Source organism: Podarcis bocagei, assembly GCF_964188305.1.
Source record: "Podarcis bocagei genome assembly, chromosome: Z".
Taxonomy (NCBI): domain Eukaryota; kingdom Metazoa; phylum Chordata; class Lepidosauria; order Squamata; family Lacertidae; genus Podarcis; species Podarcis bocagei.
In genome coordinates this window covers 8,922,514-8,948,360 of record NC_138140.1, presented here as the reverse complement: position 1 = coordinate 8,948,360, position 25,847 = coordinate 8,922,514, and the positions used below count along the sequence as shown (strand labels likewise).

Sequence of the window (25,847 nt, the reverse complement as noted above, 5' to 3'; positions counted from 1 at the left end):
AATCCACATAGAATGCCAGCTTTTAACCTGCTTGTGAAAATCATCAGAGATAGCAAAGAAAGGAATTTATGATAACAACAAGAAGAGAAAGGAAGTAATAAAGGACTATCCGGATCAAACTGGACAGAACTGTCTAATGAAAGCAGTAAGATAAGTGATGCTGTTTTGGACTCGAGCGGAGCTTGATGTATGGGCACCCCCAACAAAATTTAAAATTTGACTGTATAATTTGGAATCAATGTGATATGGATAATGTGATGTGACTGGCCTGTTAATAAAAATTAATTTTTTAAAAAAGAGAGAGAGAGAAACAGGGAAATGTCGGTCTCCCAGGGTGAGAGGCTGGGAAGAGAAAGAAAAGATCCCAGGTGAGAACTGGGAGGAGCTACTGTGCTCTATGGGTGGTAAGGGCTAAGAATGACCTACTAAGAAAGGACTCTGTATTCCACTTATTCCATTTGTTTTTTGGTAACCACTATTTTACGTATCATGAAAAACTTTAATACAAATCGCATTTAAAAAAGAAAAAGATGCAACATTAATTCGAGAAAATGGTTGTGGTACCTTTAGCTGGTCTTGAAGTGGCAACTTCCTTGTTCGAATTAGCTCCTCCAAATTTTCCACCTAAATAAGAGCATTCAAAACATTTCATCATATCCTGCTTAAGAGCCAGTAATGCCACCTTGAGGGGGGGGGCTGCTACTGTTCTTTTGCTACACAATCTCCATTTGGGTGATTCCCCCACCTTCCTTAATCAACTTAATCTCCTCCAGAACCTGTGCCATACTTAGGCCTGTTCCCCAAAGCCTCTAGGTCATGGGTAGGCAAACTAAGGCCCGTGGGCCAGATCAGGCCCAATTGCCTTCTGGATCCAGCCCGCGGACAGTTTGGGTATCACCGTGTGGATCACCAGTGCACATGCTCTTTCCCTCTCCCTCACACGGTGTCGTCATTGTCATTGTCTCCCTCCCTCCTCCTGGCTTCTTCCCGCCCTGCCTAGAGGAGGAAGGGGGCTGGGCTTTGTCGGTGCCAGCAGCAGCAGCAGCGCTCAAGCGGCCACCATTTTAAGCAGCCCCTCTCCGGAGCCCTTTCGCGCACCACTCATCATCCCTCTGCCGCTGCCAACCCCTGCCGCTTGTAAGCAGCCAGCGGGGCTCATGGGGCTCTTGCATCAACCCCCCCCAAAAAATATGGTCTGGCCCCCCACAAGGTCTGAGGGACAGGGAACTGGCCCCCTGCTGAAAACGTTTGCTGACCCCTGCTCTAGGTGAAAACATAAAGTCACCTCCATACTGTTAGTATTTTGTGAGGATTCAGTTGCAAACTGAAATGTATGCTTGTGCAACTGAACTGTATTAATATGCTTTGTCACAATTTTGCTTTTGCTTTTGTTTTTAATAGTTAGCAGGTTCTGCATAATTAGCTGACCTCTAAGTGGAAAGATACCAGTGAAGCTGACAGAGTTTGCTGGTTTGTGTGATTTATTATTGGTTAGAAGGAAGGAGGGAAAGAGCAAACAAAGCTGGAGACACCATGCCTGCAAAGTATCTGCAAAGTATCTGTAAAGCATGGTTCAGCTGAGCTACTCCCTGGGAAGCTGTTAAATCTCCACCTTTTGTTCACTGGTATATTGCCTTGTTGAAACACTTACCACTATGTTATTTCAATACCGTATTCAACAATATGGTGATTTATTGCACAGCCCTACAAAGTGCAAACGGCATTTCCATGCGCTGCTCTGGTTTGCCAGAAGCAGCTTAGTCATGCTGGCCACATGACTCGGAAGCTGTACGCCGGCTCCCTCGGCCAATAAAGCGAGATGAGCACCGCAACCCCAGAGTCGCTCACGACTGGACCTAATGGTCAGGGGTCTCTTTACCTTTACCTTACAAAGTGCAAAAACCACCAGCTGGTCTTGGCACCAACAAACTGGGTGAAAAACAACCTGTGAAGACACCTTCCCAACTCATAACACCACCTGTAGTAAGCTCATTATTCCCTAACAGCACTCACTTTCTCCCTTCCTTTTACATGCCATCAACTGTGCTAACTAAAGAAACAAGGCTAATTGGATCCCATCACCAATTAGCAACCAAACAAGCACAACAAACCAATGCCACACTAAGAATCCAACTCTCCTCCCTCTCTTAAGTGGGATTCTGTTGTTATTGATGGATGGTGAGCAGATGAAACTGAGTGTGTGTGTGCATATCAGTTTTGCAACAGTAACTAAGGGGGGCTGTTATTTAAGAGAGACTACAGTTCTAAAACACTGAATTGGATGGGTGTGTGCAGGGTTATTTCAGCTGGAACTTGCCGGAACTCAGTTCCAGCTCCTCTTAGGTGGGTGCCATTGCCACTATAAGAGAATAAGAGAGGCGTTCATGGTGAGTTCCGGCACCTCTTTTTCTAGAAAAATAGCACTGAATTGTGTGCATTGCTTGCACAAAGATTCAGAGGGAAGCAAATAGTCACACACAGGCATGCACTTCAAAACAGTTTGCTGGCTCTAAGCTGTGAACTTGCCTGAGTCTGGAATTTGCTAGCTTGGGAAGCCAACAGGTGTGTCAAGTGATCTCCTGCAAAAGGTGTTGATGTGGAGGTGAAGCCATCTGCTGCTGGATTGCCCAAACCCATGGAGTTGGGAAGAGGAAAGGAGGCTGCTTGAGGGCCAGAAAATCCTGCAATTTAAGGAGACAAAAACTTTTATGCATTGAGATAAACGAATCTGGCAAGATCTTACCCATCAGAGCTGCTTAAGGAATGGGGAAGGCGGGGAGGAGACAGTCTATCTAGCCATGTTCTCTTCCAGACTACTCCAATCCATTACTTTCTTTCCTGCTTTAATATTTCTCCCACCCACACAATTCAGTCGACAGTTTGTGGATACTGAGCATGCTCACTTCTTATTGCACTGTTGGGTGTGCACCCCCCTTTTCTTATTTGAATAAAGTTTGTTCTCCTTTGTGCACTTCTGCAAAGCTTGGAGTTCCCGTAAGACTGCTACTAACCTCACTCTTGTGTTTTGGCTACACCAGGATCCACACTCACAAGAATGAATTTATTAGTAGTCTATAGGAACTGACATATTGAGAAAGGAGATGGTCTTCAGGGCTAGTGAGAAAGCAACAAAAAACCAGCCAAGATAAAATATAGGAAGGATCCCAAGGTACATAGAACTGCTTGGGCGTCTAAAGCAGGGATGAGGAATCTTTTTGAACCTGAGGGCCACATTCCCTTCTGGACCACCTTGTGGGGGCCACAAGTGATAGGTGGGGTCAGAGGCAAAAGTGGGTGGAATAGTGCATGTCAGTAAACAGTAAAATTACCTTTGTGTGGTAGGCTAGTTTCTATACACACTCATGAACCTCCACCACTATCCTCTACCCAAAAAGCACTATCAAGGTTGAAGAACACATTCCAGCCAGGCAAAAACACTCAAGGAACGCACAGATCAGGTGAGGGATGTGGCCTAGGGATAGTTCTGAGAACCATATCAGGAACCTGGAGCTTGGGCCTTGCACACCTCAGTTTCAAGGGCCTGCTATTCTGCTGGCTCAGCTAAGGTAGAGCAGGGGTAGCCAACATGATGCTTTCTACATATTGTTGGGCTAAAACTCCCTTCATCCCAAACACTTGACCTTGTTGCTGGGGCTGTTAGGAACTGGAATCTAACAACGACTAGAGAGCCATTGGAACTCACCCATTGCTCTGTCCCAGCTCCTGCCTACCTAGCAGTTCTAAAGCATAACAGTGCAAGTAGATAAATAGGTACCGCTGCGGCAGGAAGGTAAATGGCGTTTCCGAGCACTCTGGCTTCTGTCATGGTGTTCCATTGTGCCAGAAGCGGTTTAGTGATGCCGGCCGCATGACCTGGAAAGCTGTCTGTGGACAAACACTGGCTCTCTCGGTCTGAAGTGAGATCAACGCCACACCCCCATAGTCACCTTTGACTGGACTTAACAATCCAGGGATCCTTTACCTTTACATTACTCACCACTGATCTAAGCAAGTTCATCAAATGATTGTAGTTTGGGATAGAGGCTGGGCTTGGGGGGATGGGACCATATTTAGCTACCAGCATCAGAGATCTAGCCAATATTCATCCAAACCTTACTGTTTGTCCTAAAGTGAACTTCCTACAAACGTTATTTCTTCCAAAGGATGCTGCACAGGTTTCTCAGACCTTACCTTCATTCCAAGCAGCATCTGGTGCTGAGCTAGAGCTCCCTGTGAACTCAGCTGTCCTGGCCTGAGGGATGCTGAAGGTTATGACCTTGGAGGCCTGAGCCACAGTCCCCATTTGGACCCCATGGCTGGGTTTTGGATGGTCATAGTACAGCCGCACCTGAGAGGCAGAAGAAATCCATGGGGTTATTCAATCCAAATATGATTTTGAAACACAGGGGTGCTGGGAAGGGTGAGGAGGGAAGAGCTATGAAGAGGTGCTAGATCTGCATGGAGCTCCACCTGAACTGCAGATGGCCTCTTCCCCATGAAGTACCTTCAGTCCCTGGGACTCACTTTGCCTACCAAGGCTGGACAATGAATGGTCATAGCATTGATGTCCATTGCCCTGACTCAATCAAGAGGTGGAAATCAGGTGTGGGGTGGCTTTCTCTATTTAAATGTCAGTGGTTATTTGAAGAACTGATACAGTTCCTCTGAACATGTACAGAGTACATTCCAGACTGTAGCGCTGCTTTTAGAGCACATGCAGAAGATGCCCGTTTTAATCTGTGACATCTCCAGTTAAAAAGGATCAGTCAGAAAGCTATGGAAAACAGGCTCTTCATTGCTTGAGCCCAGTACTGTCTACACTGACTGGCAGGGACTCTCCAGGGTTTCAGGCAGCAGAGTCTTTCACAGCCCTAACTGAAGATGCTGGACATTGAACCAGGTACCTTCCACATACAATGCAGATGCTCTACCCACTCCCCTCCCCTGAGCTACAGCCCTTCCTTAAAAGCTGGAGAGCCATTGCCATTAGACAATACCACGCTAGATAAACAGCCTTATCTGATAGAAAGCATCTTCTGATGTTGCCAGAGTCAAAAGAAAATTGCTCAGGAAGGCCGTATGAGCTCATCTCTGATTACCCATTCACAAACAGCTGAGGAAAATCCCTTATCTCCTCGCTCCATCACCCTTGCTCACTTATTTTCAGTTGGCCGGGACTAAAGCTGGATTTCATTAATCCTTGCCATCTGTGCAGTATGCCTCTCTCTCAAACTCCTCCCACATACCCCTCTGTGAACCACAGACCTGGAAATCCATTCTACTATACCTCTCATGCACATTCAGTTATAATCTAGTTTCCAAAGAAGCCTTTTCCTTTTGGGGAGAGACTGTAACACAGTGGTAGAGCATCTGCTGTGCATGCAGAAGGTCCCAACATCAATCTCCTGTACCTCCAGGTAGAGGAGGGAGAAGCTCTCTGTCTGAAGCCCTGGAGAGCTGCTGCCAGTCAGTGTAGGCAGCACTGAGCAAGCTGGACCAATGGTCTGACTCACTATAAGCTTCACTATTTGTCTAAATGCCCCTGTATACTGAGCCACAAGGCTGGGTGAGAATTTACTGGTGGTGTCCTCTAAATCTGAGCCAGAATACTGATGGCAGTCACTTTTGGAAGAGGTTTTAAAAGGGATTTGTTAAATTCATGGAGATGTTAGATCCATCAACAGCTATTAGCAACAGGAATAGACATGTCTGTCAGTTTTAGTTTCTCTCATTTTTCAATCTTCAGCTTACCCCATCTTCAGTTCAGTTTGCAATTACTGCAATTTATTTAAAAGCAAATATGTACATTTTCCAATTTCTCCTATTTTACGTATTTGGGGGGGTGGTTTTCAATATGATTTTTATTAAATTGTCTATTTTACAATTTCCGATAAATATTTTACATACTTAGGATGTCAATGACTTCTCTTCTTCTCTTTCCATGGTTCATTTTGCATATCTTATATTCCTGTATATTTTACAAAAACTATACCAATCGGTCTTCTATTATCACATCCATCAAAACTTATTTACACTGTTGAATTTATATTAATACTGCCAGTGTTTTCAATGGTACACAATTATTTTCCATATATTCAATAAACGTTTTCCAGTCTTCTTTAAATGTATGTTCTTCTTGTTCTCTTATTCTATATGTTAAGTCTGCAAGTTGCCAATCTTCTTTGATCGTGACCTCGCTCATTTTCCATTTTGGGGCTAACAAAACACAAGCCACTGTTGTTGCATACATAACCTTTTCCGACACCTGGAGATTTCAGTCTTAATTATCTCCAACAGAAAGGAAAGGATTACCTATTCCATTTTCTCTAATACCTTAATCATGAATGACCATGAAATATTATCAAAGGCTTTCTCTGCATCTAAAAAGATTAGTGTAGTCTGCTTTTCATTTCTTTCTTCCAAATGCTCTATTAGATTAATTACGTTTCTTATTTTGTCCTTCATTTGATGGCCTGGTAAAAAACCAGCTTGGTCTCTGTGGACTGACTCAGTCAATGTCCTTTTTAGTCTGTTAGCTAAAATTGTAGCAAATAGTTTATAATCATAGTTCAAGAAAGAAATAGATCTGTAATTTTTAGTCTTTGTTAAGTCACTATCTTGCTTAGAGATCAGGGTAATAAATGCATCTATTTTACATATTTTTGGATGCAATTTTGCCTCATACACATTTTCTGCAAGCAATTTCTCCATATAGAATGCACACTTGTTTGCCATTTTGACTAATAAAGGCATTGGTGAACAAACTTCCCTCTTTCCTCATGCACTTTTTAGCTGGGGAATTGCATTGCAAAATTTGGAGGAGTGAGAAGTTTGAAAGATAGCCACAATTCTACCTTTGCATGTTGATTTGGGAAGGTCAAATTAAGATAAGATAATGCAAGCCAAACAATTTTATCCCTCATCCCTAACTAGTTTTCTGCATGAAAGCCAAACAGAGCCTCCAAATCCTGTAGTGCTTTACCCAGAGTATCAAAGACAAAGCAACTACAACTAGAAAGGAGAGTTGCCCAGCCAGTGGCCTTCTCTTAAACATTGGGCTAACCACTTCTGGAAGCAGAATGCTGATTATATCATCCATTGACCTGACCCAGCAGATATATTTCTTTTGTTAAGAACATAGCATAATAATATAAGAGCCTGCTGCATCAGGCCAATGGCTATCTAGTTCAGCATCCTGTTTTCACAGTGGCCATTCATATGACTGTGGAAAACCTGCACAGCAGCACTCTCCCCTCCTGTGGTTTCTAGCAACTGACCACGGAGGCACAAGCACAACCATCATGGTGACCAGCCGCTAATAAGACTTGAATTTCTCCAACCCTATTTTAAAGCCATTCATGTTCTTAAGACTTCTTTTAATTAATGTCCCACATCTTCCTTCCTCTTTCTGAGTAGCTGCCGTGGTGGTTGCTTTTGCTGGGCTGTGGTTTGAAAAGACGCAGCTCTTAAGATACAGGAAAGGGGTGGGTGGGGGAAAACCTGTTGCAACCCCGAGCTGCTCATCTTTTAGGCACGTTCTCGTATTCTCACATTCCTGCTCAAGCAGAGCCCAGGCTGCCTGACTCACTGACACAAACAGGAACCTGGAACCAAAAGTGCTTGTGTGGGGGGTGGGGTGTATCTTTAAAAAACCAGAAAACAAAACATAATGATTCCTATCCTTTAAACAGACTCTCCCCCCCCATAAAGGGGGCCTTGCTAAGAAGAGCCTGGTTGCTAGATCAGGCCTTTGTCCCATCTAGTCCAGGATCCTGTGCTCACAATGGCCAGACATGTTGTTGTTTAGTCATTTAGTCGTGTCCGACTCTTTGTGACCCCATGGACCAAAGCACGCCAGGCATTCCACTGCCTCCCACAGTTTGGTCAAACTCATGTTGGCAGCTTCGAGAACACTGTCTAACCATCTCATCCTCTGTTGTCCCCTTCTCCTTGTGCCCTCCATCTTTCCCAACATCAGGGTCTTTTCTAGGGAGTCTTCTCTTCTCATGAGGTGACCAAAGTATTGGAGCCTCAGCTTCATGATCTGTCCTTCCACAGACATATGCCTGTGCAAAACCTGCAAGCAGGGCCTGAGTGTCACAGCCCTCCTCACATGATTCTAAGCAACTAGTGTTCAGAGGTCTAGTGTCTCCAACAATGGTGGCAGAGTACAGGCATTGTGGCTAGGAACCACTGCTAGCTTTATCATCCATGAACCTGTCTAATCCTCTTTGAAGCCATCCAAATTGCTGATCATCAGTGCACCATCTGCCTAATCAGCAGCTGGGTTAAAAAAGTGGAGTTTGCAGGCACCACTGTGATCACAGGAACTTATAAATTGCTGTACCTTTGCCTGCATTGTTTAATGCCAAACCATGCGGGCAAAGGAAAATGGGACACCTGATGTCATTGTGACGCCAGGTGATTGATGGGTAAGTGGCCCCATCACCTTCCAGATTTGGCCCACAGGGCAGTGGGAGATGGTGCCCATTAGTTCTGGTAGGGTGGAAGCCAGGGAGAACAACAGTGTGGGGAGACCAATGGCAGGTGGAGTCAGAGGTGAGATGAGCCAGAGCCAATGAGAGGTGGAGCTGACTGGTTCTAGGCTCCCTGCTAAGCTCAATATAAGGCAACACCAAGATGGAGGAGGAACCTGACATTCAGTGCCATCCCCATGACTGGTTGTAACTAAGAAGGCAGGCAGGTGGAGGATGGCTGAGAGCAGACTGAGGTTGTTGGTGCAGTGCTTCATTCTCCCTAATAGGCCAGTCTCCACTGCTGTGGGAGAGGGAGATGATGGTTGAAAGGTAAGAATCCAGCCTGCTCACCAGATCCAGCTCCCCATTCCTGTCCTACACACAGAAATCTAGCATGACAGAATACAGTTGGATGAAGGACAGTGCTAGGTCCTCAAACAAGCTGGAGACATCCTACCTTTGCACCCAGCCGTAGCCGGTCAATGGTGTTCTCAGCTTCAGCATACTTTGTCAGCAGTTTGTGGTAGTCCTCCTAAAAAAAGAAGAAAGGCATTTGGCATCTGTTAGGTTCATATTTTAGAGTTCCAGTCAACCCCAATGACAGGAGCCCCCAATGACAGGAGCCCAGGCTGACTGGTTAGCAGTTAATAATATAAGAACCATAGAACTGTAGAGTTGGAAGCGATGTTCACAACACAGTCTGATGAATGTTCATAACTCCTTCGTCCGCCCCACAAAAAAAGGAAAAGAAATCATGTCAAAGAAATGCAAACTGGCACATGTTGCATCATTTCTGCAGCATCCCCTTTTCGTTGGGACAGGATTGGCAAGATGGTAGTTTTACAGATCCTAGGGCTTTCAGTTACCCATGGCATGGCCTAGCTCTTCCTGTGGTGGTGAACTAATGTCTAATACTGTACCATGCCAGATGACAGGTGGCCTGCATTCCTAAATGCTCTTCCATATAATAAAAATAAAAAAGATCCCAACGCAAAGAAAACTAGCATTTAATGGAGAACAGTGTTCACCCACTCCTCTCCCCACATGTTGGTTGTCTAGATGTGATGAGTTCTGCATAGAGGATCACTCAATAATTTCAAATAGTTTGACACCCCCCTCCACGGACGCGGGTGGGTTTGAATCCCCGCGACGGGTTGAGCTCCCGTTGCTTGGTCCCTGCTCCTGCCAACCTAGCAGTTCAAACGCACAATAGTGCAAGTAGATAAATAGGTACCGCTCCGGCGGGAAGGTAAACGGCGTTTCCGTGCGCTGCTCTGGCTTGCCAGAAGTGGCCTAGTCATGCGGGCCACATGACCCAGAAGCTGTACGCCGGCTCCCTCGGCCAATAAAGCGAGACGAGTGTCGCAACCCCAGAGTCGGTAATGACTGGACCTAATGATCAGGGGTCGCTTTACCTTTACCTATCCAGTCATGGAATCTGCATGGGTTGCATCCAATGTTAGAGTAGGTATATTGAAATTAGTGTACACGACTGAGTTACTCAGAGTGAAACTTTTTTTAAAAAATTGTGCAAATAACGATCAGTTATAGTTATCCCCATTACATACATCATCTCCTAGCCCTTCTTGCCTGGACTTCCCAACCCTAACCCAATCACTTTGATTTTTTGTAACTCTTAAAGTTTTCCAAACCTTCCCTTCTCTATCTTTCACTCTTTGTTATGTTTACTGGTGTTCATATGTTTAACCCTACTTGTAAAATTATATTTACACAGTTTCTTTTTAAAGTTGTTCCCACTTGCTCAATACTGTTTTTCCCTTTGAAGTTCTTATTTTGGCCATCATCGTGGCTAATTTTACATATTCTATTAGTTTAAGCAACCACTGGTCTTTGGGCGGAATTTTCCTCTCCTTCCACATTTTAGTGTGTACATAGTACGTAGTACATAGTACCCTTCCTGTAGCTGTTGCGTAAAGGAAGAGGTGGTTTTTTTTACTTTACCTGGGATTTCCTGTCCCCTTACAGCTAACAAGAATTCTTCTGGCTTCTTGGGGCTCTGAGTGATACTTAGTTGGATACAACTCTATGGAATTTGATTCTGGAAGATGTAGTGATGACCACTAACTTGAATGGCTTTAAAGGAGGATTAGCCAAATTCATAGAGGACAAGGCTATCAATATATCTACTCTAACATTGGTTGCAACCCATGCAAATTCCATGACTGGACAGCAAGTAGCTAAGAAAATGGAGGGGGGTGTCAAACAATTTGAAATTACCCCAATGGCTATGTTCTACATCTACGGTCAGAGGCAGTCTTTCTCTGAATACCTACCAGTTCCTGGAAATTACAATTTGGGAGAACACTGTTGTGTTCAGCTCCTGCTTGTGGGCTCCCCATTGGGGTATCTGGCTGGCCACTGATGGGCTCCCTTTGACCTGATCCAGGGCTCTTCTTACATTCTTAAGGGATACAAGCTCAGACACAGGCCATCTGCCTGAATAAGAAGTAAGTCAATGTGTGGCTTCAGAACTTTCACAATAGACACTGAAGCTATTACCTGAAGCTGATGCACCAGCACTGTAGCTTGTCTTGGGGATTTGAGTTCTTCGGGAATGACAGAAATGGTGGGGTCTTGACATTTCTGCACAGACCCTTCCCCACTGCTCAACAGCACCTCGCGGACAATCTCAGCAGGAGACTTGAAGACCACTGGCTTCCCAGATTCATTGGTCCTCGCTGGGGGGGTCTTCCCCCGGGGTGGATGGTAGCTTTGTGCGTTCTTTGGAAACTTCACTCGAGGCTCCACTTTGGTCAGATCTGGAAGCGGGTAGTTGAGCTGCCCTCGGCCATACTGCAAAGTGTCAGTTGTTGCCAGGTTTACTGGACTAGTTTCTTGGACAGGCTTGCTCAAACTGGACTCTCCTGCCCTTTTCCAGGCAGCTCTCCCCTGTGGGCTCAGGGACCTGGACTGCCTTTTGAATTTGGATGGCAGTCCATGAGGAACATCTGTTTTCAGCTTCCACACCTTTTCCAGCTGCTGGTAGCCAACTTGCCTCAGGGTGTGAGATGTTTCCATTGCCCCGCTTGGTTCCAGAAGCTTCTCCTTCGGTTTAACAGTGGCTAAAGGAAAACACTGAGTTGTTCTGGCTCTGCCAGCAGTGGCAACCACCTTGTCAACACCTTCCTTAGGGTGGCCCAGGTTCTCTATAAAGGAGGATTCTGGTAAGGTCTCAGCCTCAATGCTGGGAAAATTTGGAACATGGTCTACAAATGAGGGGCTATGACTGCTGCCCATGGAACCCCCAAAAGCGCTGCCATGAGGACTTCTCCTTGATGGGGAAGTAAGTGCCATTTCCTCTGGAAACTTCTGAGTCTTGCCAAGCTCATAGGCATCTGTTTTCAAGAGGGTGCATTCCAGAGGAGGCCTGGAAGGATAGGCACTGAGGTTGGAGTTATCAGAAAACTCTTCTCCACCTTCTGAGATAAAACTGTAGGATTTGCTGCTCTTGTACAAGGCCTGTGGGTCTCTCAGTGCCTCAGGACTGGTGCTATACTCTGAGCCGTACTGGACCTCATATGAGAGCTCTGGGTAGGTCTCTCCCTCACTGCTAGCATCCAACTCCCCTGCTTGTTTCTCCAGATCTTGGGAGGAGCTGCCTGGATCCTGGTCATCTTCTGGGGCACCCAAAAGTTGGTCTCTCTGTGGATGCCAGTAGGAAATCGGACCTTGATCATTGGGGCTTCCATTGTCCTCTAGATGTTCTGTGGGGGAGGAAGAAGAGAATGCTTAAATATATCCCACTTTTGGTCATGTAGCTTAAAGCAGAAGGCAGGCATTAAAATACTAAATTAGATTAAAAGTCCCAGACCCCTTCCAGGAGCTCAGAGTAATTCCATTTAAGACCTCATGACTTTACCAAAATTTCAGGAAGGCCTTTAGATCCTTTCCTCATCAAACATAAGGGTTGTATTCAATGTTAGTCCTACCTGGAGCACACCCATGGGCATAATTAATTCATCCCACCCCACACCCTCTTGCTAACCCTGTGGAAACTTGAGCCAGTCACTGTTGCTCAGCCTAACCTACCTCACAGGGTTGTTGTGGAGATAAAATGGAAAAGGGGAGAGTAACGTATGCAGCCTTCCTCCCTGCTGCTCCTAGAAAGTGGCATTCAGAAGTATACTAATTTACCTTTTGTGCCCCATTGACACTGACAGATCTGGCATACATGAATGCACCTAATTTCAAAACCATCTGAACCAGACTGCCATCACCACATTTGTGACAGGGAGTTCCATAACTGAATAATGTATTATGTGCCCATCTTTTTGTCTGTCCCAAATCCAATGAGCTTGAGTTCTAGCATTATGGAAGAAAACAAAAAAACCCTCTGTTCATTTTCTCCACGTTATGTGCCATGTGGTAAACAACTATCTCATCCCAGCTTCATCATCCAGAAGATCTGAGAAGTGTGAGAACTGGCATTTGGCCTCAGTGTGTGTATTTCACAACATTAAAACTCCACACAAATTCCATGCCAGCTACAGCTGAGTTTCTGACATCTGTATAAATTATCTAAATTTGCAAAAACCATGTGCATTTTGCATCTCTCATTCTGGTTTTGCTAGTAACAGTAGGAAGTTAAAGGGCATTGTGGCTCCAAAACCACTGATAACCTTACTCAGCTGCCTCTCTTGTCCCGTGTTGGGACACGGGTGGCGTAGTGTTCATGGGTGCTAATAGGGTGGACTGTAGGAAGTTGGAGTTAACTAATTCTACCTTTGTCCCTCTCTTCCTCCTCCCTGCTGAGTTCTACAAGGGACATCACTTCAGGCTAAGGAGGAGGAAGTTGGCAGGCAAGACCACCTCCTGGACTGGATGTAAGAAGGGAAGCAGGTTGAGAGTGGCTGAGGACATGCTGAGGGTGGTGGGGCAGTGCCCCCTATTAGGCCAGCCTCCTACTGGTTATAATCTACTTTCACTCAATCGGCCAATGTTCATGGAGAAGGGTCAACCAGATCTCCTGTGCTACTCACTGTGTCGGTCTGAAGAATTCCCAGGGCTGGTTGCCCCTGCACATTCAAAGTCCTGACGTTCACCCAAGTCAGACCCCCAGCTGCGTTCTGCCAAAAATTCCTGGTTGCTCTTAAGCTCTTCCAGACGTTCAACATCCTCCAGGATCTCCTGAGGAGAAGAGACACCCTGCCGATCCAGGCTCCCCACAAGCCTGCTTCTTCCCACGCTGGGGTCTCCGTCCAGATCTGCACGCCTCTCGAGCTCATCTTCCTCCTCCTCCTCCTCCTGCAGGCGGAGGTGTTGTGCTTCAAAATCATCCCTTGCTGCATTGGACATCCCCGCGGTCACTGATAAGGCAGATTGATGCAGGGTGGCGTGGTGGAATAACCTCCGGGGGGGGGGACAAGGCGGGAGTGAGACTCACTTGCGCCGTTTCATCGTTGCTTCTGCAAAGAGCTGAGGGGTGTCAGGGAGTGGTACGAGCCTTGGAAAAAATGTAGGTCACATTGCAGTTTCATTCAGCACTTCCACACATCCTGTCCCCAGGCTGTAGGGGGGGTAAGACAAGAGAGAGTTTGAATGGCAGTCAGGAAAGTTGGCTCATATTTTTCTCAAAGAACCCTTTTTTTGGCCTTTTCATTCAATGGTTAACATTTCTGTTGGACAGTAAGACATGCCCCAACTGCCCCCTCCTTGCGAGGGATGGCAGTCAGCAAACACAGGCTGTCCCTGGAGACAGAACTGAGAGAAAACAGCAAAAGTGGTTGACAGTGTTGGTTTTCCAGGAACTGTCCCTAAACAGATTTCCAGTTTTTGGCTAGCTGGAGAGCTGAATGTCATGAACCCTAGCCTGACACTCCAGCACAAGGGTATGGGTTAGCAAACTAAGGCCCAGGGGCCAGATCCGGCCCAATTGCCTTCTGGATCCGGCCCACAGATGGTCCAGGAATCACCATGTGGATTGCTGTGGGGATTCTGATTGTTCAGACTGTGCCATTCCCCCCCCCACACACACACACTGCGGCGCCGCCTCCTCCCTCCCTCCTCCTGGCTTTCCCCTGCCCTGCCTACAGGAGGAAGGGGGCTGGGCTTTGTTGAGCCATGGTTGCCTGAGCACCATTTTAAGCAGCCCCTCTCCAGAGCCAGTTCTTTTGCACCGCTCATCGTCCCTCCGCTGCCACCGCTGCCACCCCCTGCTACTTGCAAGGCACAGGAGCCGCAGTTGGCTGAGTGCCATTTAAAGCAGAGCAGGCCCTCTCCAGAGCCAGCCTTTTCGTGCCGCTCATCGTCCTGCCGCTGCCACCACCAGCCCCTGCTGCTCACAAGGCACAGGCAAGCAGCCACCAGGGCTCGTCCAGTGCTGTGGAGAAGGGAGGGGAGAGTCGTGGTTTTTCTTCTTCTTCAAAATATAGTCCATTCGCCCCCACAAGGTCTGTGGACAGTGGACTGGCCCCCTGGGGAAAACATTTGCTGACCCCTGGCATGGACTCTCAGGCTACTCTGTGTGGCCCTCAGAAAACTCCCCAGTCCACCTGCTTCAGTGGCCTTGCTTTGCATCCTTCTTGAGTCGCCCCCGCATGTCCTGGCTGTGTCCTTGAATTCTGAGAATTGCTCTTGCAATAGAGAAGGATGATTGTGCATAGAAACTAGCCTACTGAACAAAGGTAAAACCTACATTCATTGCTCAGTCTGTTTTTGCCTCTGGCTCTGTCCATCCCTGGTGGCCCTGGGAAGGCTGCCTAGAATGGAATGAGGCCCTCAGGGTGAAAAAGATTCCCAACCCAATTTGATTGTAACACTCTTTTGCTGCTTTCTCTCCTCGGATATCCTGCAAGAGACCCAAGGCTTATCCCAGGAACAAGAAACTTAGATAAAAGGGGGAAGCTGTGGAACTTTCAGTGGTGCTAGAATGCCATTGCAGGGCAGCAGGGCAAGGTAGAGATAATAATAATTATAATAATAATAATTTATTATTTATACCCCACCCATCTGGCTGGGTTTCCCCAGCCACTCTGGGCGGCTTCCAACTGAATATTAAAAACAGTACAGCATCAAACATTAAAAACTTCCCTAAAGAGGGCTGCCTTCAGATGACTTTTAAAAGTAAAATAATTGTTTATTGCTTTGACATCTGCTGGGAGGTTGTTCCACAGGGCAGGCACCACTACCGAGAAGGCCCTCTGCCTGGTTCCCTGTAACCCTACTTCTCGCAATGAGGGAACCGCCAGAAGGCCCTCGGTGCTGGATCTCAGTGTCCGGGCTGAACGATGGGGGTGGAGACGCTCCTTCAGGCATACTGGACCGAGGCCGTTTAGGGCTTTAAAGGTCAGTACCAACACTTTGAATTGTGCTCGGAAACGTACTGGGAGCCAATGCGGATCTCTCAGAACCGATGTTATGTGGTCCCGGCGGCCACTCCCAGTCACCAGTCTAGCTGCCGCATTCTGGATTAATTGCAGTTTCCGGGTCACCTTCAAAGGTAGCCCCACATAGAGCGCGTTGCAGTAGTCCAAGCGGGAGATAACTAGAGCATGCACCACTCTGGCCAGACAGTCCACGGGCAGGTAGGGTCTTAGCCTGCGTACCAGGTGGAGCTGGTAGAAAGCTGCCCTGGACACAGAATTAACCTGTGCCTCCATGGACAGCTGTGAGTCCAAAATGACTCCCAGGCTGTGCACCTGGTCCTTCAGGGGCACAGTTAGCCCATTCAGGACCAAGGAATCCCCCACACCCGCCCGCCCCCTGTCCCCCAAAAACAGTACTTATGTCTTGTCAGGATTCAACCTCAATCTGTTAGCCGCCATCCATCCTCCAACAGCCTCCAGGCACTCACACAGGACCTTCACCGCCTTCACTGGTTCTGATTTAAAGGAGAGGTAGAGCTGGGTGTCATCCGCATACTGATGAACACCCAGCCCAAACCTCCTGATGATCTCTCCCAGCGGCTTCATATAGATATTAAAAAGCATAGGGGAGAGGACGGAACCCTGAGGCACCCCACAAGTGAGAGCCCAGGGGTCTGAACACTCATCCCCCACCACCACTTTCTGGACACGGCCCAGGAGAAAGAAGCGGAACCACCGTATAACAGTGCCCCCAGCTCCCAGCCCCTCTAGACAGTCCAGAAGGATGTTATGGTTGATGGTGACAAAGGCCGCTGAGAGATCCAGCAGAACTAGGAAACAGCTCTCACCTTTGTCCCTAGCCCGCCGGAGATCATCAACCAGCGCGACCAAGGCACTTTCAGTCCTATGGTGAGGCTTGAATCCCGATTGGAAGGGATCCAAATGGTCCGCATCCTTCAGGCGTGCTTGGAGTTGTCTGGCAACCACCCGCTCAATCACCTTGCCCAAGAATGGTAAATTTGAGACTGGGCGATAGTTGGCCAAATTGGCTGGGTCTAAAGATGTTTTTTTAAGAAGCGGTTTAATGACCGCCTCTTTCAGTGGGTCTGGGAAGGTTCCCTCACAGTGGGAGTCACTCAGAGGAGAAGATGGTGAAATGCAAACAGGGGACACAGAAAGGGCTGAACTCCTCAATGCCTTCTTTGCCTCAGTCTTCTCCGATAAAGAAAACAATGCCCGACCTGAAGAATTTGGAGCAAATGATTCAGCAAAGGAAACACAGCCCAGAATAACTAAGGAGATAGTACAAGAATACTTGGCTAGTTTAGATGTATTCAAGTCTCCAGGGCCAGATGAACTGCATCCAAGAGTATTAAAAGAACTGGCAGATGTGATCTCAGAACCACTGGCAGTCATCTTTGAGAATTCCTGGAGAACAGGCGAAGTCCCGGCAGACTGGAGGAGGGCAAATGTTGTCCCGATTTTCAAAAAGGGGAAAAGAGAGGACCCAAATAATTATCGCCCAGTCAGTCTGACATCAATACCAGGGAAGATTCTGGAGCAGATCATTAAGCAAACAGTCTGTGAGCACCTAGAAAGGAATGCTGTGATCACCAATAGTCAGCATGGATTTCTGAAAAATAAGTCATGTCAGACTAACCTGATCTCGTTTTTTGACAGAATTACAAGCCTGGTAGATGAAGGGAACACAGTGGATGTAGCCTACCTTGATTTCAGCAAGGCATTCGACAAGGTGCCCCATGATATTCTTGTAAAGAAGCTGGTAAAATGCGGTCTTGACTATGCTACCACTCAGTGGATTTGTAACTGGCTGACTGACCGAACCCAAAGGGTGCTCATCAATGGTTCCTCTTCATCCTGGAGAAGAGTGACTAGTGGGGTGCCACAGGGTTCTGTCTTGGGCCCGGTCTTATTCAACATCTTTATCAACGACTTGGATGATGGACTCAAGGGCATCCTGATCAAATTTGCAGATGACACCAAACTGGGAGGGGTGGCTAACACCCCAGAGGACAGGATCACACTTCAAAACGACCTTGACAGATTAGAGAACTGGGCAAAAACAAACAAGATGAACTTTAACAGGGAGAAATGTAAAGTATTGCACTTGGGCAAAAAAAATGAGAGGCACAAATACAAGATGGGTGACACCTGGCTTGAGAGCAGTACATGTGAAAAGGATCTAGGAGTCTTGGTTGACCACAAACTTGACATGAGCCAACAGTGTGACGCGGCAGCTAAAAAAGCCAATGCAATTCTGGGCTGCATCAATAGGAGTATAGCATCTAGATCAAGGGAAGTAATAGTGCCACTGTATTCTGCTCCAGTCAGACCTCGCCTGGAGTACTGTGTCCAGTTCTGGGCACCACAGTTCAAGAAGGACACTGACAAACTGGAACGTGTCCAGAGGAGGGCAACCAAAATGGTCAAAGGCCTGGAAACGATGCCTTATGAGGAACGGCTAAGGGAGCTGGGCATGTTTAGCCTGGAGAAGAGGAGGTTAAGGGGTGATATGATAGCCGTGTTCAAATATATAAAAGGATGTCATATAAAGGAGGGAGAAAGGTTGTTTTCTGCTGCTCTAGAGAAGCGGACACGGAGCAATGGATCCAAACTACAAGAAAGAAGATTCCACCTAAACATTAGGAAGAACTTCCTGACAGTAAGAGCTGTTCGACAGTGGAATTTGCTGCCAAGGAGTGTGGTGGAGTCTCCTACTTTGGAGGTCTTTAAGCAGAGGCTTGACAACCATATGTCAGGAGTGCTCTGATGGTGTTTCCTGCTTGGCAGGGGGTTGGACTCGATGGCCCTTGTGGTCTATTCCAACTCTATGATTCTATGATTCTATGACCCCGCAGAGCCCATCGCCCAGCCCTTCCCGGCTCGCTTTTATCAGCCAGGATGGGCAAGGATCAAGGAGACAGGTGGTCAGTTTCACTTGTCCAAGCAGCCTGTCCACATCCTCAGAGGTAACAGATTGGAATTGATCCCATGTAACAGGACTAGACAGAACTCTAGCACTCTCCCACCCTGGCCCTGCTCCCACGGTGGAGTCTATCTCCTTCTGAATCTGAGCAACTTTATCTGCAAAAAAATTTGCAAAAGCATTGCAGGAGATCTTGGGGTCCCTACCAGGCCCCGGTGGTACAGGTGGTTCCGATAGATTGCGAACCACCTGAAAAAGTCTCCTGCTGCTGTTTTCTGCAGATGCAATGGAGACGGTGAAGAAGGCCCTCTTCGCCGTCGCCATTGCCACTTGGTAGGCTCGACGTTGAGCTCTAGCCCGTGTCCGGTCTGATTCAGAATTAGTTTTCCGTCACCGGGCTCTAGCCGTCTCAACGATTGTTTCATCACCCTCAGCTCCGGGGAAAACCACGGGGCTGTCCGGGCTCCATGCAATCAGAGAGGGCGCTTCGGAGCCAGACAGTCAATAGCCCTGGTTAACTCCACATTCCAGCGGGCCACCAGGGAATCAGCTGATGAGGAACTGTCTTTCTGCTGCAGCCTACATTCCCTTGAAGGTTACCTGGTGGCTGTGCTTGCTCACAGTGGGCAAGAGTGGACATGGCATGCCTCTTCCTCTCTCCCATAGCCCCTCCTTCTCACCTGCATGAAGTTTGGCCAAGGATCGAATGAAAATGTGCTGAGGACTGGATTTAAGGCCAGGAAGACCTGGATTCAAATCCCCACTCTGGGACAGCTTGTATTAATCACCAACTCTTGGCATATCCTACCTCACAGTCTTGTTGTAAGAATGAAATTTGGTGTGTGTGAAGAAGAGACCCCTTGGAGGAAGGCTGGCTTCTCCCGAGGCCGATACCAGTTTGCACAATAGATTCCACTCTCTTCTACACACACACTTCAGCCTCCCCTTCCATACAGATGGCAGACACAGAAATTCCAGTATCAGGCCGTGCCATTTGCTACAGGCATACATACACACACACATAATGAAGGTTACCTGGTGGCTGTGCTTGCTCACAGTGGGCAAGAGTGGACATGGCATGCCTCTTCCTCTCTCCCATAGCCCCTCCTTCTCACCTGCATGAAGTTTGGCCAAGGATCGAATGAAAATGTGCTGAGGACTGGATTTAAGGCCAGGAAGACCTGGATTCAAATCCCCACTCTGGGACAGCTTGTATTAATCACCAACTCTTGGCATATCCTACCTCACAGTCTTGTTGTAAGAATGAAATTTGGTGTGTGTGAAGAAGAGACCCCTTGGAGGAAGGCTGGCTTCTCCCGAGGCCGATACCAGTTTGCACAATAGATTCCACTCTCTTCTACACACACACTTCAGCCTCCCCTTCCATACAGATGGCAGACACAGAAATTCCAGTATCAGGCCGTGCCATTTGCTACAGGCAAAGTGTGACGCAGCTGCGCGGGGGGGGGGTCGTCTTCTATCCTCTCCAGCCAAACTGTAGTGTCTGAAAAGGTTCCATTCATTCCAATGGAGAGGTGGCATTGATTCCAGAGCCAGCAAGGCAATAGAGGACTCATCTCACACAGAGCTGAGGAACTCAAAGGGGGCATTCACACAATCCACTAAGATCATAGACTTCAAACAGGGGTTCTTGTGCACAGCTGTTGGGAGTAGGATTCTGTCCAAGGTGGACACAGTGTATGAAGACTCCAGCTGGATTAGGCCAAAGACCCACCTAGCAGTGTCCATTTGGGGAAGGCACATACCTCAGTGGTAAAGCATCTGCTTTGCATGCAGAACATCCCAGGTTGAATCCCTGGCATCTCCAGAAAGGAGTGGGAGTGTATGAAATCCTCTATGAAATCCTGGAGAGGCACTGCCAGTCAGCATAGACAATGCTAAGCTAGATGGACCAAGGCAGCCTCTTATGTTTCTATCCTGCTCTCACAGTGGCCAACCAGTGCCTCTGGGGTGCAGGACATGAGTGCAACAGCACTCTTCCCTAACAGCAATTCCCAGCATACTGTCTGATTGCGGAGGAACAGTATGGCCAATGTGCCTAGTAGTTATCAACATGGATTTGTCCAATCCTCTTCTAATGTCATTCAAGTTGGTGGCTGTCACCACATCATCTGGGAGTGAGTTCCATAGTTTTAAGTATGGGTTTCCTTCTTCCTGCATGATGCTCCACTTGAGGTGGACAGGGCTTCTGCCCCCACCCCCCAAGGGAATCCATCAAGGTAAGGTCATTCACAGTCCATTAGGGTTTGCAGCTCACCCTGAGGTTATGGAAATGCAACCACATTACCTGGGTTCCACTTGCACCTGCTGGGCTTATTGCAGTCCAGCTTGGCTGAGAAAGACCCATTAGCACACAGCCTCCTTTGTTCACCACTGTTTGTTCTGGAAGACTAAGTGGCCTTCACTTTCACTGTCGCCCAAGGCTGCTTTTAAAGAGAGGGGCCTCTCAATAAGCCTGTATGATTTTTCTCTATTGTGTGACTCTCCTTTTCTTACACACACACACACACACACACACACAGAGAGAGAGAGAGAGAGAGAGAGAGAGAAGCTAGTTTCCTCCCACACCAAAGGCACCAGTAACCACTCATGCTGTCTCTTCTTGCTTTCCCTAAAGCCATGAGTTCACAGCCCCCTTTACCCCTCTCTAGAGAAAAGTCCTTTCATCCACTCTGTTTCTCCACAGGTTAAATATATGAGTTAGAGAGAAAAAAATCCATCCAAAGGCTCCCAAATCCTCTACTGAGGCAATCTGAATTCTGGAAAAAACATGCAAGATCAAGTCCACACAAGGCCAAACCACACATCTACAGTGGACGCTCAGGTTGCGAATGTGCTCCATGCGGGATGCAAATTCGCAAACCGCAGCATTCACAACCTGCATCTGCACACGAGTGGGTTGTGATTCGGCGCTTCTGTACATGCACAAAGAGTGATTTAGCGCTTCTGTGCATGTGCGACCACCGAAACCCAGAAGTAAACCATTCCAGTACTTCTGGTTTCGGTGGTCCACAACCCGAAAAAACGCAACCTGAAGCTGCTGTAACCTGATGTATGACTGTACATGGCACTATGCTCCATTGAACTAAGCTCCTAGTTCTCACTGAGGTGGGCAATATGTGTCTGAGTCTCCCACTTTATGTGAGGGCTCACATGATGCTCCTCTGTAACACCATACATGTTCCCTGTACTTAACAAGCTAGTGACTCAGGGTTTGGAGACTAGCCACTTCTCCTAGTTTTCTACATGCAGGATTTTATTTTTGTCTTGCATTTTGTTATGCAGCAACCTTTCAAGCATATGAGCCCCACCTGGAGTCTGGATAGAAGCAGGGCAAACACCAGTTGGCCACCTCAGTGAGACTTGCCTCTGAGTAAATGTGCCTAGCATCCCAAGACACTGCTCCTTCTCTTGTGTTAAACACCTCTCCACCCAGGAGCAAAAAGAATCAGCGCAACAAACACAGCAAGGCCACATCTGAAACTGGAGACAGCTGGTAATTGCCGCACCTGGGAACCAAGCGCATCACTATGGATTAAATCTAAACTGTGACCATGGAGATTCTCAGCATGAAGCTTTTCTGAAGGACAAACCTGAGTAGGCACAGGAAGGACAACTCACCAGTAAAACAGCAACTTGGATTGCTCCTCTGCTTATGATGTTAATGAAAAGAAAAGCTGGAAACCTAAGTGGTGTTCCGTAATGCTCCTCTTGTCGAGCTTTTTCGCTTTCAATAGGGAATGTGACAAATTCATGAAGAATGGGTTTATCAAAGGCCGCTAGCTGTGGTGCCCATATGGAACCTTCATGTCCCTTGGCAAGGTATCTGAACACCTGTCATGTTGTGGTCTGACACTGGAACCGAAAGGAAAAGCACCAAGGCTGGAAGACCATGGACAGCTCCAAATGAGCAGCTTGCTTACACAAAGCTTGAGAGCAGATCGAGGCCTTTAATGCCTCCCTCTTCCAGGCTCCACTCCCTTGAGAGAACTTCAGAGGGCCAACCCTCTGGCCTGAAGATGGGCACTCCCTCCATACTACAGCCTCCCTCCTGGTGACGCACAGTGGGAGGCATCTGGAGCTTCAGGCTCAGGGGAAGGTACCCAGGAGGGTCCAGGGAATGGCCCTACCAGCTCTGGTTATCTGGGAGGTTACTCTCATTGTTCTACAACCATCTCAGGTGCAAATATCTCCCAATCTTCCACGGTCAGCTCAGACCTGACCGAGCCAAAACAGCTGCTCCTGCAGCCTCTGATCATGAAGACACCAGTTGCTAAATAGGTAAGTGACGTGTGAGGGCTGTTGCTTTCATGCCTTGAAAATATCTGACTGGCCCACTGTGGGAAGCAGAATTCTGAAATAGATGCGCCCTTTACCCTGAAACACACGGTTTTTTTCTGATGTCACAGAGAATGCTGGCATGCAATGCTTGGACTGGGAACAACCTTTAAGAAATCTGCACAGAAGCTGAGACCTGCCTCTGTTCCAGGTGGGCTCTTCAGATATTATAATAGCCTGTTCCTCTGTCCTAAATTTACATGAGACTTCCAGTAGCCTCCTCCACTTTTGCTTAAAGGGATCCCTGACCATTAGGTTCAGTCGTGGCCGACTCTGGGGTTGCGGTGCTCATATCGCTTTATTGGCCGAGGGAGCCGGTGTACAGCTTCTGGGTCATGTGGCCAGCATGACTAAGCCAGAGCAGTGCACGGAAATACCGTTTACCTTCCTGCCGGACCGGTTCCTATTTATCTATTTGCACTTTGATGTGCTTTTGAACTGCTAGGTTGTCAGGAGCTGGGACCGAGCAACGGGAGCTCACCCCATCATGGGGATTCGAACTGCTGACCTTCTGATCAGCAAGTCCTAGGCTCTGTGGTTTAACCCACAGCGCCACCCATGTCCCGCCCTAAATTACACCTAGAACTGTACTCACAAGCTGCAAGTCCTACTTCTATTTTTCACCCAACACACAGAGCTTTGTACAGGCAGAGGTCCCAAAAAGAACATAAGATGAGTCTTCTGGATCAGGCCAATGACCCATCTAGTTAGTTCACTAACCTTTTCTCACAGAGGCCAACCAGATGTTTGTGGGAAGCCCAAAAACAGGACTTGAGCCTAACAGCCCACTTGCAATTCCAGGCAATACAGAGGTGTTGGGGGTATAAGAAGAGACCAGAGGAACCAGGACAAAGGGTACTCATCTAGCCCATCATCCTGTTCTCACAGTGGCCAACCTGATGCTTGTGGAAAGCTCGTAAGCAGGGCCATAGTGCAACATCTCTCTCCCCACCTGTGAACCCCAGCAATTGATGCTAAGAGGCCAATTGCTCCCAACAGTGAAAGTAGAAAATAGCCATTGTGGCTAGAAGTCTCCTGAACTTTACATCTGTGGCTCTGTCTGCTTTTGCCTCTGGCCCTTCCTAGCCCTGGAACATGGCCCCCAGTAAGGTTTCCTGAAAGGTAATACAGCCCTCAGGCTGAAAAAAACATTCCCCTCTGATGTACGCAAAGGACTACCTGTTTCTGAAATGCTTTTTTATAAATGCAAATGATTCTTAACAAGGCCTGCGGATGGGGCAGGCAAGAAATGATTTTGCAAAAAACCCCAAAACTTTACAGGACAAAAAAAAACAGAAAAAGTTGTAGACAGGCTATTTGCTACCCACATGATCTCATCAACTTTTTTTGAGTTATTTCATTTCTATTGCACCATCTCACTTCCTCAGTTGGGCCTCTCCTGCTGTTTCTGTCTTCTGCTTTGCTTGCCAATCTCCAAAAACATTATAGCAAAACCACAAGCACATCAGCACTGCAGAAGGGATTCTGCAGAAAGGACAAAGGTAGGGGTGCCAATGAAAGATCTGTGGTTCCCTCCAGAATGGTGGGTAATTGTTGGTTTGTGAGTATATTTCACAACACGTAACTGAAATAATAACAGTGCATTAGCCATTGATTTATACTGGACTCTCCATGCATCATTCCACTTTTGTTCTGCAGTGCTTCCCCAATGTTACTACATTATCACTGTTGAGAGGGACACTCTTTGTGATTTGTGGCATAAAAAGTTATGGGGTTTCCACAGGAAGCTATGGGGCAATGCCTGACTAGAAATGAAATAGTCCTGAAACATCTGTAGGCATAAACAATATTGGAACAGGATTGCATATAGATGCCCCAATACCATCATGACCACAAATAATCATGAATGCACAATAAAACAGATGTTTAGAAGGGACCTTTCTATAAGATCCACCCCCAGCACCCCAATCCTGGTCACAGCACATTGTTCTTTCTTAAGAGACAGCTGATCTATCTCAGTTTACAACTTTTCTGATTGCAGCAATGGTCAGCCCAGCCTCAAAACAACATGTGATGGGACTAATATTACAAGACCAAAACATGCCTTACAGTAAAATCTCCGCCCAGTACAGCTAAAGATGTACTTCCTTGGGCTGCAGATTTCTTTTATTTTTTTTTTTAAAAACTGTTCCTTATCCACTTTTCTCATGCAAAGTTTACTACCAGCTAAATTGTGCTTACAATATAATCCCGTTTTAGGAACACAGAAAGGTTCCTTATACAGTGGTACCTCGCAAGACGAATGCCTCGCAAGACGGAAAACCCGCAAGACGAAAGGGTTTTCTGTTTTGGAGGCGCTTCGCAAGACGAATTTCCCTATGGGCTTGCTTCGCAAGAAGAAAGCCCATAGGGATATCTCCGGGGACCTCTTTTAAATGCTGGTGGTGGGGAGCAAAGCCTTTCCCCCCCTCCGGCCTTCAGAAGAGGTCCAGGAAGGCCGGCGGGGGCCGAAAGGCTTTGCTCCCCACCACCAGCATTTTAAAAGCAGTCCGGGATAGCAGGGAAGCGCTTCCCGCTATCGCGGACGGCTTTTGAAGGCAGGCGGGGGGGGGGAGCAAAGACTTTCGCCCCCCGCCCGCCTTCAGAAGAAGTCCTGGACCTCTTCTGAAGGCGGGCGGGGGGTGAAAGTCTTTGCTCCCCTCTGCCTGCCTTCCCGGGAGAGCGGAGAAAGGCAGCGCGTTTCTCCGCTGTCCCGGACGGCTTTTGAAGGCAGGCGGG

The 25,847-nt window shown here is 47.4% G+C and overlaps 1 protein-coding gene across 4 annotated transcripts in view; it reads right to left on the bottom strand.

Annotated features, from left to right (window-relative positions):
- The window catches only part of AKNA (AT-hook transcription factor), a 70,012-nt gene that overhangs the window by 28,171 nt on the left and 15,994 nt on the right, over positions 1-25,847 (bottom strand). For 2 of the 4 annotated variants that reach the window (XM_081179636.1, XM_081179633.1), the window contains exons 2-7: positions 13,478-14,004; positions 10,998-12,202; positions 8,935-9,009; positions 4,192-4,348; positions 2,527-2,681; positions 565-624 (exon numbers count right to left, since the gene is read on the bottom strand). In XM_081179636.1, coding sequence (XP_081035762.1) covers positions 565-624; positions 2,527-2,681; positions 4,192-4,348; positions 8,935-9,009; positions 10,998-12,202; positions 13,478-13,793 — 1,968 coding nt within the window. In that variant the 5' untranslated portion in view covers positions 13,794-14,004. The remainder of the gene's footprint in view (positions 1-564; positions 625-2,526; positions 2,682-4,191; positions 4,349-8,934; positions 9,010-10,997; positions 12,203-13,477; positions 14,005-25,847) is intronic. The other 2 variants (XM_081179634.1, XM_081179635.1) reach the window with 2 other exon arrangements.